This window comes from Arachis ipaensis, chromosome B04 (assembly GCF_000816755.2).
Source record: "Arachis ipaensis cultivar K30076 chromosome B04, Araip1.1, whole genome shotgun sequence".
NCBI classification, from domain to species: domain Eukaryota; kingdom Viridiplantae; phylum Streptophyta; class Magnoliopsida; order Fabales; family Fabaceae; genus Arachis; species Arachis ipaensis.
This window is the reverse complement of record NC_029788.2, coordinates 130,394,928-130,409,189: the sequence shown is the minus strand read 5'-3', so window position 1 is coordinate 130,409,189 and position 14,262 is coordinate 130,394,928. Positions and strand designations below refer to the sequence as shown.

General features: G+C 38.4%; 2 protein-coding genes across 2 annotated transcripts in view; both read right to left on the bottom strand.

Annotated features, from left to right (window-relative positions):
* Positions 1 to 4,634, bottom strand: part of LOC107637387 — a 7,253-nt gene extending 2,619 nt beyond the window's left edge. Inside the window, 2 exon segments of the mRNA XM_021122656.1 lie at positions 2,132 to 2,222; positions 2,548 to 4,634. Coding sequence (XP_020978315.1) covers positions 2,132 to 2,222; positions 2,548 to 4,634 — 2,178 coding nt within the window.
* LOC107637386 (probable endo-1,3(4)-beta-glucanase ARB_01444) lies at positions 11,663 to 14,080 on the bottom strand. The gene is made up of 2 exons (XM_021122655.1): positions 14,039 to 14,080; positions 11,663 to 13,702 (listed from the first exon to the last, which is right to left on the bottom strand). The coding sequence occupies exons 1-2, from the start codon at positions 14,078 to 14,080 to the stop codon at positions 11,663 to 11,665; spliced, it is 2,082 nt and encodes a 693-aa protein (XP_020978314.1).

Genomic DNA, 14,262 nt, shown 5'->3' with positions numbered 1-14,262 from the left:
ACACAACACGATAAATTATAATGATATTTTAGTTTTTTATTAATATTAAAATATAAATTAAATTTTTAATTATTTTTAATATTTTTTTAACTATACAAAATATTTAAAATATTTTTTGTTTTAATAATTAATATATACTATTTTTAAACTTATTTTAAAAATACATGTTAAGAATGAGATTCGACACCAGGTGATAATATTTGGGTGTCGTGTTCAAAATGTATATGACACACGGACACCACAAATTAGAAAAGTATCGTGCTTTATAGATAATATTACACATCCAAATCTTTTAACAAACAAGTTCAGTCAAGTTTATTAATAAGATTTGGAATAATATTAGTCATAACTGATTTTCGTTATATTAGACTAATTTGATTAGACATAAATAATAAAAAGATTTAGACGTGTAGCATTATTCTTATTAAAATAATTTTAAAATAAGTATTTCTATCATCAAAATTCAAATACAAAATAATTTATTTATAAATTATTTTTAATAAAAACCTTTATATTTTATATTTTTTTTAAAAAAATTAATTAAATTATTCATTTAAACTGACCCTTAAAATTATTTTTTTTCTTTTTTTTTTTAATTTATAAACCTAATATGTGTCTTTATGGCAAATTCTTAATTTAATTACTATGATTATCCTTAAGTAAGCTTTTTTGGATTTTCTATATGTACTAGTAGTAGCCTGTCACAGTAATAATCACATCTGGGTAATTGAAAAGTACATCATAGTTGTTTGGTGGCATCTAAAAAATTGTGTTTTTGGAAAGCGTAAATACAAAAATCATTATTAAAAATGTTAAATAATTTAACATATTAGATTAAATTAATATTTAATCATTATTAACTATTATTTTTTATATATAGCATTATTTAATTAAATAGATGAGTAAAATAATTTTACATTAATAATACATTAAAATTAAATTTTTTTAAAATATCATAAAAAATATTCTATTAAAAATTACAAAAAATATAAATATATAATTTTAAAAAATTGTAATCTGCTAAACTTAGTTTTTAATCATTTTATTAAGTAATTTATCCTTAAAACACAGTAGGCAGTAGCTGCATAATTTGGTGTCAGAGTAAAGACAAGTTATTTGGAGTACAATAATATATTCTCTCAGAGCACCTAGAATGGTGAGTTCCTCTTTCACTTTTTTTTGACACATAGGAACTCTAATAATTGGAGGAGAGAAGGAATAAGTTCCCGCACGGGTCTCAAGGTGAGGGAGTCTCTCTAAACAGGGACTCAAGTTAACCAATAATAACTTGCCATTTGGTAAGTTATTTTAAAAAATAATAATATAAAATTTGAAATAATTAAATAATTATATTAAATAATGAAATAATAATTAAATTAGTAATAATTATAATTTATTTAATATTAATATTTTTTAATAGTGAATTATTTTTAAATTTATAAATTTAAATAATATTATTAAAAAAATTAATTACATTAATTTTAAGTATTTTAATTAATTAATTAAGTGGGACCACACCAGGGACTAAAGTTAGTTCCTCCTGATGGAGAAGAGAGATGCTTTGAGTTCCTATTTACCGTTTATGACGCAAAAGCTGATGTGGAATTACTTTTTATGACAGGTGGGTCATAAATAGAGACTGAGATGAGTTCCCTACTGGAGATGGTCTTACATCTTAGTTGAATGTTAATTGAGCTTGAAATAACCTTAAATTTTCAAAATTTAATAGGTTTGTGTTTGTCTTGTTAAACTTATTTCTACACAAAACAAGTTCTTACCTCATAAGATAATAATCTCTTTGTACAATTTCAGAAATGCCCAATAATCATACGCTCAAACAAAAAAAAAATTCTATGAATAGCAGTATAGCACACAATCAATTTAAAACTTCAAAGTTAATCTAAATGCTTGGATAACTGAAATTTACCCTTAAATTGCAGGAAAGAAATATTCTTCCACAATTTGAAGCCTTGAAGGGTTTTGATGATGGGAACTCGTTTAGTAATTTGCAGAGGCTTATGGAAAATAGAATAGAGGAATTCTGTGATGAAAAACAGTTCTCAGCATAGAAAAAAATGTGTTACATATACTCTATTCTAAGATCTTGGTTAATAGAGCTAAATGTGTATACCATGCTCCATATAAGACCCTTCACATCTTCTGAAAGGGTTGAAATAAATTCACCATAGGAATCTCTTTCTCCACGAGGCATCATTACTGAACTTTCATTCAAACAAAGCAAGAATATAATCAAAGGAAACTCTCAAGAAGAACCTTGCAATCTATTTGTTCAGATTCAGAAATGCTTAATAATTTTAGTCTATTTTGAAAGAAAAACATAACTCAATAAATAGCACGCATACCGAATCAGAATGTCAAACTTCAAAGTAATCTTGAGAAAGATTAAAATGCTTGCATAACTAAAACATCCTCCTGATTTGCATTATAGAAATATTCTTCTACTTGAACATTAAATTTGAAATTTTGAATAACTAAGTCCTTACACTATTAAAGGGTGCAATTCAAGAAATAATAACATAGTAACACTAAGTTTTCAACATTGAATCCACAGGAACAATGACAGAACCAACATTAATTGCAAATTTACAAGAATCTTGATGATGATCTCTATGGCCTCTTCTGCTGTGAAGCCACCATAACAGGTTGCTCAATGAGATTGGTGAATTATGTGAACTTGGCAAGTCCAACTCCATAATCTTCTTCAATGCAGCTTCATTATCATAAATTCCTTCCATTTCACAAACCAACCACTTCCATATTTCCTCAACACCATCCTTATTCAAACAAGGCATAGTCCACTCCACAACCTCCTTCACAAAACCAACATTGGAATACAAGAACTCGGTAATAGGCAGAATTGGAAGAAAATGAAGGGAAAGTCTAATCTCTTTAGAAAACCTATATACACTTGACCTCTTACTAGACCACAGAATCTCCATTAGCCTATTCTCCTTTGTAAAATCATCACACTTTTTATCATCCATCTTTAAATGGCGCCACATTTTAGCAGCATGAATTTCCAATGATGCAAGAGTTGAACCAATAGCAACAAGATTTGCGTCATTATATGCCAAACCCATCAACGCTGCTGAATAATATACATTCACAGCTTCACCACTACTCAATTGATTTCTTCCATCATCACAATCCTGGAGCCCTAAATCCCAAGAGTGTAACATGAACAGATCAAAACATCTTAAACGTGTATACTTAGATTTCAAATCTTTTCCTCCCAAGTTCATGAAATCTTCCATGACTGAATATGCTTCTGACCTATACTTGTTACCCCAATTCGGATCTATCCTCGCAAGAACTGCGATTCCATACACAAAGTATCCCAGAAGAGAAATATGATTGTTGTAATATCCAAATACCTCTTCATTATAATCAGCATCTTGTGTAATAAGCCCTCCCCATTGTTTTTCATAGAAAAATCCATTCCTTTTAAAAGTCCCATCTAACCATGGCTGAATGGTTTCTTTCAAGAATTTCTTAACAAGTGAAATTAAATCACAAAAACCAACTTCCTCAGCTATCAATGCTAACCTTGCTGCCCTTGCAATCGATTTGCCATAATAGTAAGATGAAGTAGTAGCTATTTTTGAAGAACAAAGAGCAGCAACATCTCTACAAAGAGCATGTTTGATTTCATCATAGGAGTCTTGATTGACACCTCTAGTAGAGTGCCACGTTACAGGAACGTGTTTTGCTTCCAACAACCATGAATGTCCAACAACACCAACAAGGTCACCATCAATACTTCTATACTTAAAATGTTTAAGAACACTCACATTACCCTCATCTTTAGAGAGAAGCTGAAGATGGAGAGGGTGAGCTAACATCAACAAATTACCAAGCCCTTTCTTCTGCCATTTGTATTCAACACAATATGGCTTAGTGAACAAAGCATCTCCAGAAAGAGGGTAACAAGAGCTGTACTACCTGTCAAGAACAGCCTCGTTTTCTGAGCTTGAATCTGACAGCACTGCTATCCGAAGCATCAGAGGAACCCTATCAGAAGAATTATTTGAGAAAGTGATTTCCATGTCACGGCTGAAACTAAATTTGGTTGGTGAAAAAGTATAGATAAGCCATTTCTGACCATTTTCAAGAGTAAGAACATATTTGAGTAAACCATTTGAAGAAAAAGAAGAGATACTATGGATGGAGGTTATAGAAAGAGATCCATATTGAGACAGAGAAACAGTAACATAAGGGCTTCCCCTAACAAGGAAGAAAGTGAGATTGGAAGAAAGAAACTCAAGAGTGACACTGAGATCGCTGAAGGAAGATATAACATGGCGGGATTGAGAACCTGTTGAGGAAGAGATAGTGAGATCAGGTGTGAAGACTTGGTGCATGGAATGAGAGGACACATAGTGAGAAAGGTAGCAGAGAGAAACAGAGGAATCAGAGGGTTTGATGAGGTAAGGATGAATATACTCTTGTATATTGCCATCGTTGAGGACGAAGTTTTGGAAGAATGAATTTGTAGGCAAAGGAGAAGAGAGAAGGTTTTCAGAGAAGAACTTTGAAGGGTCAGGGAACACTTTGGAGTTTGTAAGTGGGAAGAGAAAAGGTTGTTCATCATCTAACTGTCTTGTGTTTGCCATTATCTGATCTCCATACATGCATGCGTGTAGTGACTTTGAATTTATTTTAAATACATGTTTTTTTAAAGGAAAATACAAACATATTTTTTAAATAAGGCATTTTTTGATTTTTTTTTTTTTTTGAAAGCAAAGCTCAACACAACAAAGGTGGAGCAAACAGGAACATAGCATAACAAAAAATAAATAAAACTACAAACTAACAGCTAAAAAAGTCGCACGAACCGATCCTCAGTTATCTCCGGCATAGCCATCAACAACAAAAAGGATCTACACAACTCCACTCGTTAGCACTAAGGAAGGTCAAGTTGATAATTTCTTCAACGCCTTTGATAGTATTCTGGAAGATCCTCCTATTTCTTTCCAGCCAGATGTTCCAAAGGATCGCACAGAAGCACCGCAACCGCTGCCTTTGATTCTCCTTACTCCACGGTTCCTCTGTCCAGCTCAAAAAGTGCTCTTTCATCGAACCCGGAAAGGACCAATGTCGGCCAAAAGCTGCTAATCTGCTATCCAAGCATTCCACACCTGCCACGCAAAAGTACAGCCTAGAAACAAGTGATATACATGCTCCACATCATTATTACATAACACACAAACATTATCTTCCTGAGTGATGATGCCAAACCGGCTAAGCCTTTCCTTTGTATTCACTCGGCCTATCAGCACAAACCAGGCAAATAGCTCCACTCTTGGTGGAACCAAACCTTTCCAAATACTCCTAGTAAAGCTGAAGCTGGTTATCTCCTCTGGTAGCAATTCCTCCTGCCATACCTGCACAAACGATTTAGTTGTAAAAACACCTTGCCCATCATATTTCCACACCACTCTATCCTCTCTGTTTTGTACTATCCTCACAGGTCTCAAAGCCTCATGCAACTGGTTCAGTATTTCCAATTCCCATTGGAACAGCTCACGCCTCCATTGGAAATTCCAAACCCACTCTAACCCGTCCCAAAACCCACAAGCCCCAATAACAGAACCCTCCTGGTTTGAAACAGAGAAGAGCCTTGGAAACCGATCTTTTAGAGCTCCCCCAAGAAGCCACACATCCTCCCAGAACCGAGTCCTTTGTCCATCACCTACCTCCATAACCAAGCCTGTGACCAACTTATCCCTAAGTTGTTGGTTCGGGATATTTACTTGGCATATATCCTTCCATGGGCCTCCTCTAGTAGGCAGAATTTGAGTTGAGAGCAGTTCATTTGAGTTCAGACTGTAACACGAACACACTACCTTCTTCCACAACGGGCACTGTTCCTTAGCAAAACGCCACCACCACTTAAATAACAGAGCAGTGTTCCGAATCAAAGCATCCCCAACACCCAGACCACCTAACTTCTTAGGAGCTTGCACCACTTCCCATTTTACCAACGCCATGCCATCCCGACCATCTTCCTTACACCACAGGAACCTTCTTTGTAAGGAAATCAGCTTCTTAGCAACTGCCTTTGGCATCTTGAACAGACTCAAGTAATACACCGGCAAGCTATTTAAGACTGACTTGATAAGCACCAATTTTCCCGCTTTATTTAGCACTTTAGCTTTCCACAGACTGAGTTTCTCCTCCACTTTGTCTATTATAGGCTGCCAGGTCTTCACCAACCTCGGATTTGCACCTAACGGGATTTCAAGATATTTAACTAGAAGAATGTCTCGCTTGCAACCCAGCAAATTGCACATACTCTGTGCCCACTGCTCATCACAATTGATTGGAATCAGGTTGGATTTATCGAAATTGATAGTAAGCCCTGACATCAACTCAAAGCATCTCAGCAGCCTCCTGTAATTCTTTATAGTCTCCTCCTCTGGTGGGCAGAATAGAATAGTATCATCTGCAAATTGAAGGTGTGACAATACTATACTGTCTCTGCCAACCAAAAGAGGTGCTATTCGTCCATTCCTAACAGCCTCTCCAATCATACGATGCAACACATCCACAACTAGAACAAACAAGAAGGGTGAAAGGGGGTCACCTTGTCTCAGACCTCGTTCCATCTTGAACGGCTTAGAAGGCGAACCGTTTATCAGAATCGACATAGAGGCAGTGGTGACACACTCCATAATCCATGCTCTCCACTTCTGGCCGAATCCCATCTTCTGCAGCACAATGTCCACAAAGCTCCATTTGACCATGTCATAGGCTTTTTGGAAATCCAGTTTGATTATTGCTGCCTCCTTTTTCCTCAATTTGAGCCAGTTCACCGTTTCACATGCAATTAATGTCCCATCATGTATTTTTCTCCCCTGGACAAAAGCACTCTGAGTCTCCCCTACTAATGCCGGCATCACTGATCTCATTCTTCTAACAAGGACCTTGGATATAACCTTGTACATGCATCCTACCATACTGATAGGTCTCAAGTCTTTAATTTCCTCCGCCCCAATGAACTTAGGAGCTAGTGCCACCCAAGTGATATTGCAATCCACCGGTAGCTTAGAAGTCTGAAAGAACCCCATCACTGCTGCCGTAAATTCTGTCCCAATCTCATCCCAGCATCTCTTGATGAAATTCATGTTGTACCCATCACACCCTGGTGCCTTAGATGACTCACAGTCCCATACTGCCTCACGGATTTCCTCAGCCGAAGGTATCACTTCTAAAGTCACAGCATGTTGCTCATCTATTCTCTCCACCAAACCATCCCTGAAGCTCACCTTGGGAGACCGTTCTTGATGATATAAGTCTTTGTAGAAATCTCTGATAGCAATCTTTATTCTACCTTGGTTTCGAACCCTTCTGCCATCAATGACCAGTGCTTCAATCCCATTATTCCGCCTTCTTGCTGATGTGATATTGTGAAAGTACCTTGTATTTTTGTCCATATCCTTTGCATGTCGAGACCGAGACATCTGTTTCTAATGTACCTCTTTCCTCACATACCATCTCTCGCAGCAAGTGACCAGCGCCTTTCTTCTGGCCTCCATTGTTCCATCATACACTCCATTACTGACCATATCATCAAGTCTCTTGATTTCTTCCTCAAACTTTGCAATCTTCTTGTCCATCTCACCAAAATTGTCCTTATGCCATCTCCCTAGTGGAACAGTTAAAGCCTTCAATTTATCTGTGAAATGTTTGTCCCCCAGCCCTCTCCATTCTTCCTTCACCATTCTGAGGAAGCCCTCATGTGTGAACCACGTGTCCAGGCTTCTGAACGGCCTTGGACCACACGACAACTTCCTGTCCTCCAATATTATAGGACAATGGTCTGACAAGCCCCTTGGCCCACCTCGAAGCCGAGTCTCTGGGAACTCTTCTAACCACTCAAGACTTAGCAGAACCCTATCTATCCTGCTACAAGAGCGTCCCCTGAACCATGTAAACTTTCGGTCAGTAAGCGGCATATCTACTAAATTCATATCTTGTATCCAGCTCTTGAATTCTTCCGCAGACCGGGGCAAACTAGTACCACCTTTTCTTTCCCCTTCATGTATTATTTCATTAAAGTCTCCCAGAAAGCAACAAGGAGTTTGAGATAACCCAGCTATATAACTCAGCTCCTCCCAGACATGATTCTTCTCAGCTCTAGTATGTGCTCCGTAAACCAAGATAAAAGAACAATTGAACCGTCTCTTTAGCATTACTCCTTCAACACACAACCACCTCTCTCCTTTGTAGCAATTATTCATACTAAACACCAAATCATTCCAAATTAACAACAGTCCACCGGAAGCACCATCAGATCCTACATATTCCCAACCGACACTATCATTCCCCCAGATTTTTGTAACATCAAACCTCGTCACTACCTGCTTCTTGGTCTCAATCAACCCAAGCATGTCTAACTTATGTTTATTCCTAAGTTCCTTTACCATTCGCAACTTCCCATCACCTCGTAACCCCCTAACATTCCATGAACTAACAATCATTTATAAAATTTTTTACACACCTTTTTTTATTTTTTGGTCTGTACCGTCTCAGCTTCGCCTTTTGCTTTGCCACTCTTCTTTTGCGATCTATTTCTTCATTCTGTGTTCTGAGAATTTCCATAATATTCACATCCTCATCTTGCAGTTCCGCCCCAGATTCTTTACCGAGTTCCCATGTCCTTTGGTTTTCCAGTGCCTGCTCAGCTACCCTTGAAGGCTGATTGTCACCATCCTGGTTTTCATTTTCCATGTCCTTCCTCCAGTCAGCCCACCATTCAACGCCATAGTCAAACCGTTGGGGAACCCCTCTTCGACTTTTCCCGGTAAGTCCCTGACCACCATCAGGTCCCCGGTTACGCATAGCTTCCTTGTCTTCCAGGTTCTGGCATCCCTGCGATGCGCCTCCTTCAAGCACCGTGTCCCCTCTTTCCTCAACCCTCTCATCACCTTCATCCCTCTCTCGGCCACCATTTTTATGGTCGTCCGCCACCCCAGTCGTCTCACCCTCGGCTATGTTTGTACCGAGCTCATCTTCGACTGCCACCATGCTTCCATCGTCTTCCATGGCGAAGGTGTCGTCGGGTTGGATTCGGCCATCCCCACCGGACTACGACCAGTCCCGTTGGTCGTCGTCGAGGTACAGCCCCTGGCTAAGTCCCTCGCTTGCGCCGTCTTTAGCTTCGCATTCATCTAGTTCGGAAGCGTTACCTCCCCCCTCCTCAGCGTTAGGGTCGTCCGTTCCTACCCTAGCCTTGCGGATCTCTCTTTAACCCGACCCACCCGCATCGGGCCCTGCCCAAGTCTCTACTCCAGCTGCATTCATCAGGCCCATTGAGTCCAGTCCTTCCCCTTGTAACTCTCTATTAGCAATGGCCCATTCCTTTGTTAAACCAATAACCCCTCCCTCCTTTTGAGGCTTTGAGTAGCCGGTCACTAGCCTAGGTTTTAGTCCCTTTTTTTGTTTTTGTAGTTGTTCATTAACGGGCCCATTTTTCAGTCCATGCAGAGCGCAGGACACGGTCCTCTCTGAGTCAGCCTTGCTGCTTTGTGCATTGCTTCCTTCGCAATTAAGATCAACGTGATTCTCTCCCCTAACGTTTTGATGCGTTACGATTTCCCCATAATTGCGGTATCCACTGCCATTAATCCATTCATTCAAAAAATCGTCTGTAATTATTGTTTTACCCTTCCCATCATCTTCTCCCCTAGGCACCTTCAACACCAGCTCTTCGTCATGGATTCCCGTACACCATGATTCATCTTCCTGCCTCGGCCATGTAGCCAATCCTGCCTTCTTGCGTGTGCTATTCTGATCCAAGAATGCATTGCCTTCTCCGTCTCCAGATTTCTCTATGCACTCTACATTATACGCCTCATGTCCAATCTCTTTAACCAGAACCTCAAAGACCTCCGTTCCTACATTAATATGAATCGACTCCTGAATGATCCCCTTCACACGAGTATCAATCTGCACTCGTCCAACCGTGAATGAGCTACACAATTCAGTTCTTCTATCACAGGTAATCACATCACCCCATAGGCCTCCTATCGTGCTGAACGTGTCCACTGACCAGACGTGCAACGGAACGCCAAAGCATTCAAGCCACACTCTCCGGTTATCACTATGCTTCGACTCCTCCCACCTCTTACACTGTGAAACAATTGTAGGAGTCTATTCATATTAACCGTATATGTTTCTTCCGCATTCTGGACACTATCAAAAGTGATAAGAGCTTTGTATGATCCCATCTCCCGGATTTGAATGACGTTAGGTAAGTTTTTAGCGACCATCTTCTTCATAGACGCAACGTTAATAGGCATTGTTGTGCCTACTACGAGACTCCTCTGCAGCCATTCTAGATTTTCTGACACCACTGCTACCTCCACGTTTTTTAAGCATCTATTCTCAAGTGGCCCTTTCTCCAAACCCTTCGTACGTTCTTCATGTCCAACCAGCACATCATTCTGCACTACTTCTCGACTTATCTGCAGGGTTCTGGGATTTTCCGTGACATCTCCTCTACTTCTTTTGTTCATGTCCTGGGGCTCCAGCGTTCTTCTATACTTGGCCTCCCCCACAAACAACGCCTTACCTTGCAATCGCATCCGATTCATATCCGCTATAGCTTTCAATGCCCCTCCTTTTGTTGTGTATCGAATGAACGCAAACATGTATGTATTCGTACCTTTATTTTTTCGCGTTAAATAAATGTCAATGATGCGTCCTGTCCAGTTGAACAAGTGGAATAGCTCTCTTTTTGATATGTCGCCTGGAAGGTTACTCACGAAAACTGAGAAAGACTCATGCTCCAGCCGCCGATACTCTTCTCGATTCCAAACCCGAGGATCCTTTCCTAGGTTCCTAGATCTATCCCTCCCGGTGTTTCCCTCCCACACTCTCTCTCGCTCTCTCGCTCTCTCTCGCATGTCGTATTTTTAACTCAAACTCAGAATATGACTTCTTCACACGTGACCCATATCCTAAGGCATTTTTGGGATCGATTTGTACATTAATTTTTTTTTTGGAAACTAAAATGCCCATTTTTAAAAATCTTTGAGGACTGATTTGGATAATTATTCTGTGAAAAAATAAATTGGGACTGATTTGTCAGCCGAAATAAAACTTTAAAAATTGATCTGTGTATTAATTTTTTTTAGAGACTAAAATGTTTACTTTTAAAATTCTTGAAGATTGATTTGGATAATTACTTTTTTTAAAAGAGTACAAATTATAAAATAGTACAAATTATGTTGAAATAAATTCACCATAGGAATCTCTTTCTCCACTAGGCATCTTTACTGAACTTTCATTCAAACAAAGCAAGAATATAATCAAAGGAAACTCTTAAGTTTTAATCTATTTGTTCAGATTCAGAAATGCTTAATAATTATAGTCTATTTTGAAAGAAAAACAAAACCTAACTATATGAATAGTATGCATACAGAATCCAAATTCCAAACTTCATAAGTATTCTTGACAAAGATTAAAAGGCTTGCATAATTAAAATATCCTCCTGATTTGCATGACTTGATCATTAAATTTGAATAACCTAAGTCCTTAATAAAACTATTAAAGGGTGCAATCCAAGAAATAATAACATAGTAATAGTAAGTTTTCAACATTGAAACCACAGAACAATGACAGGACCAACATTGTTTTAATTACAAGAATCTTGATGATGATCTCCATGGCCTTTTCTGCTGTGCAGCCACCATAACAGATTGCTCAATGAGTTCCCTTCATCATCAAAACTTTTCAACTCCCTAATCTTCTTCAATGCAGCTTCATTATCATAAATTCCTTCCATTGCATAAACCAACCACTTCCATTTTTCTTCAACACCAACCCTGTTCAAACAAGGCATAGTCCACTCCACAACCTCCTTCACAAAACCAACATTGGAATACAAGAACTCACTAATGGGCAGCAATGGAAGAACATGAAAGGCAAGTCTATGCTCTTTCCAAGCCGGAGGAGCAAACCAAGTTCTACTTTCCCTCTTGTTAGACCATAGAATCCCCATTAACCTATTCTCCTTTGTAAACTCATCACTACATTTATTATCATCCATCTTTAAATGGCACCACATTTGAGCAGCATGAATTTCCAATGCTGCAAGAGTTGAACCAATAGCAACAAGATTTGCATCATTATATGCCAAACCCATCAACGCTGCTGAATAATATGCATTCACAGCTTCACCACTATCAGTTTGATCTCTTCCATCAGCACTATCCTCTAGCCCTGAATCCCAAGAGTGTAACATGAACAGATCAAAACACCTTAAACGTGTATATTTAGATTTTGAATCTTTTCCTCCCAAGTTCATGAAATCTTCCATGAGTGAATATGCTTCTGACCTATACTTGTTACCCCAATTTGGATCAATCTTCGCAAGAACTGCTATTCCATAAACAAAGTACCCCAGATGAGAATGACGATTCTTGTAAAATCCAAACTCAAATTTCTCTTCACTATCATCAGAACCTAGTTCAGTAATAAGCCCTCCCCATTGATTTTCATACAAAAATCCATTCCCTTCAAAAGTCCCATCTAACCATGGCTGAATGATTTCTTTCAAGAATTTCTTAACAAGTGAAATCAAGTCAAGAAAACCAACTTCCTCGGCTATCATTGCAAGCCTTGCTGCCCTTGCAATCGATTTGCCATAATAGAAAGATGAAGTAGTATCTATGTTTGAAGAACTAAGAGCACCAACATCTCTACAAAGAGCTTGTTTGATTTCATCATAGGAGTCTTGATTGACACCTCTAGCAGAGTGCCAAGTTACAGGAACATGTTCGGCTTCCAACAACCATGAATCTCCAACAACACCAATAAGGTCCCCATCAATGCTCCTATACTTAAAATGTTCAAGAACAGTGACATTACCCTCATCTTTAGACAGAAGCTGAAGATGGAGAGGGTGAGCTAACATCAACAAATTACCAAGCCCTTTCTTCTCCCACTTGTATTCAACACAATATGGCTTACTGAACAAAGCATCTCCAGAAAGAGGGTAGCAAAAGCTGTACCTGTCAAGAACAACCTCGCTTTCTGAACTTGAATCTGGCATAACTGCAATCCGAAGCATCACAGGAGCCTCTTCAGAAGAAATATTGGAAAAAGTGAGTTTCATGTCAAGGCTGAAACTAAATATGGTTGGTGAAGAAGTATAGATAAGCCATTTCTGACCATTGTCAAGCTGAAGAGTATACTTAATTGGTGAAGCATTTGAAGAAAAAGAAGAGATTTTATGGATGGAGGTAATGGAAAGAGATTCATGTTGTGACAGAGAAACGGTAACATAAGGGCTTCCCCTAACAAGGAAGAAAGTGAGATTGGAAGATGGAAACTCAAGAGTGACACTGAGATCACTGAAGGAAGATATAACATGGCTGGAATGAGAACCTTTTGAGGAAGAGATAGTGAGATCACGTGTGAAGACTTGGTGGATAGAATGAGGGGAGACAGAGAGAGAAGGGTAGCAGAGAGAAACAGAGGAATCAGAGGGTTTGATGAGGTAAGGATGAATATACTCTTGTATGTTGCCATCGTTGAGGACGAAGTTCTGGAAGAATGAGTGTGTAGGCAAAGGAGAAGAGAGAAGGTTTTCAGAGAAGAAGCTTGGAGGGTCAGGGAGCTCTTCGTCTTCGGAGTCTGCTATTGGGAAATGAAAAGGTTGTTCATCATCTAACTGTGTTGTGTTTTGCCATTATCTGCATCTGCATGCATGCAGTGACTTTGAATTCTAGGAGGAATGTTAGGGGCAGCAATTTTGGTGTTTTGTAACCATCAATTGGCCATCAATAGTGTTTTTAATGGTGTGAGATTACATCTAATGATGGAAGATCACTCACTTTTGTTGTGATGGTTAAGTGCTGGCCAAAAAACACAAAAGTTGCTGGCTCCTAGACTTTTCCGAATTCTAGTCTAAAATTTAGGCACCATAGCAGGAATATATAGAGAGAGAGAGAGGGATATAATGAGGGAATGTGAATTAAGACTTGAGACTTTTAAGATCACTCTTTGCCTCTTCCTCTTCTTTAACCCAGAAAAGATAACTTAGACCCATTTTAATTTAATTACTATAATTACTCTTAAGTGAGCCTTTTGGATTTTCTATGTACTAATATCCTAATATAGTTAGTAATAATCACATCTGGATAATTGGAGTATATTTGCAAGAGTTTGGTGGCATCTTAAAAGTTGTTTGATGAAAGGTTTTTGTTAACATGTATTTTATTTANATAAATT

What these genes read in the sequence shown, in the direction of transcription:
- LOC107637386 (XM_021122655.1), bottom strand. Translation starts at nt 14,080, where the DNA reads ATGGGTCTAAGTTATCTTTTCTGGGTTAAAGAAGAGGAAGAG. An exon ending in GGGTTAAAGAAGAGGAAGAG is followed by an intron (nt 13,703 to 14,038) that starts GCAAAGAGTGAT and finishes AACACAACACAG; the next exon opens with TTAGATGATGAACAACCTTT.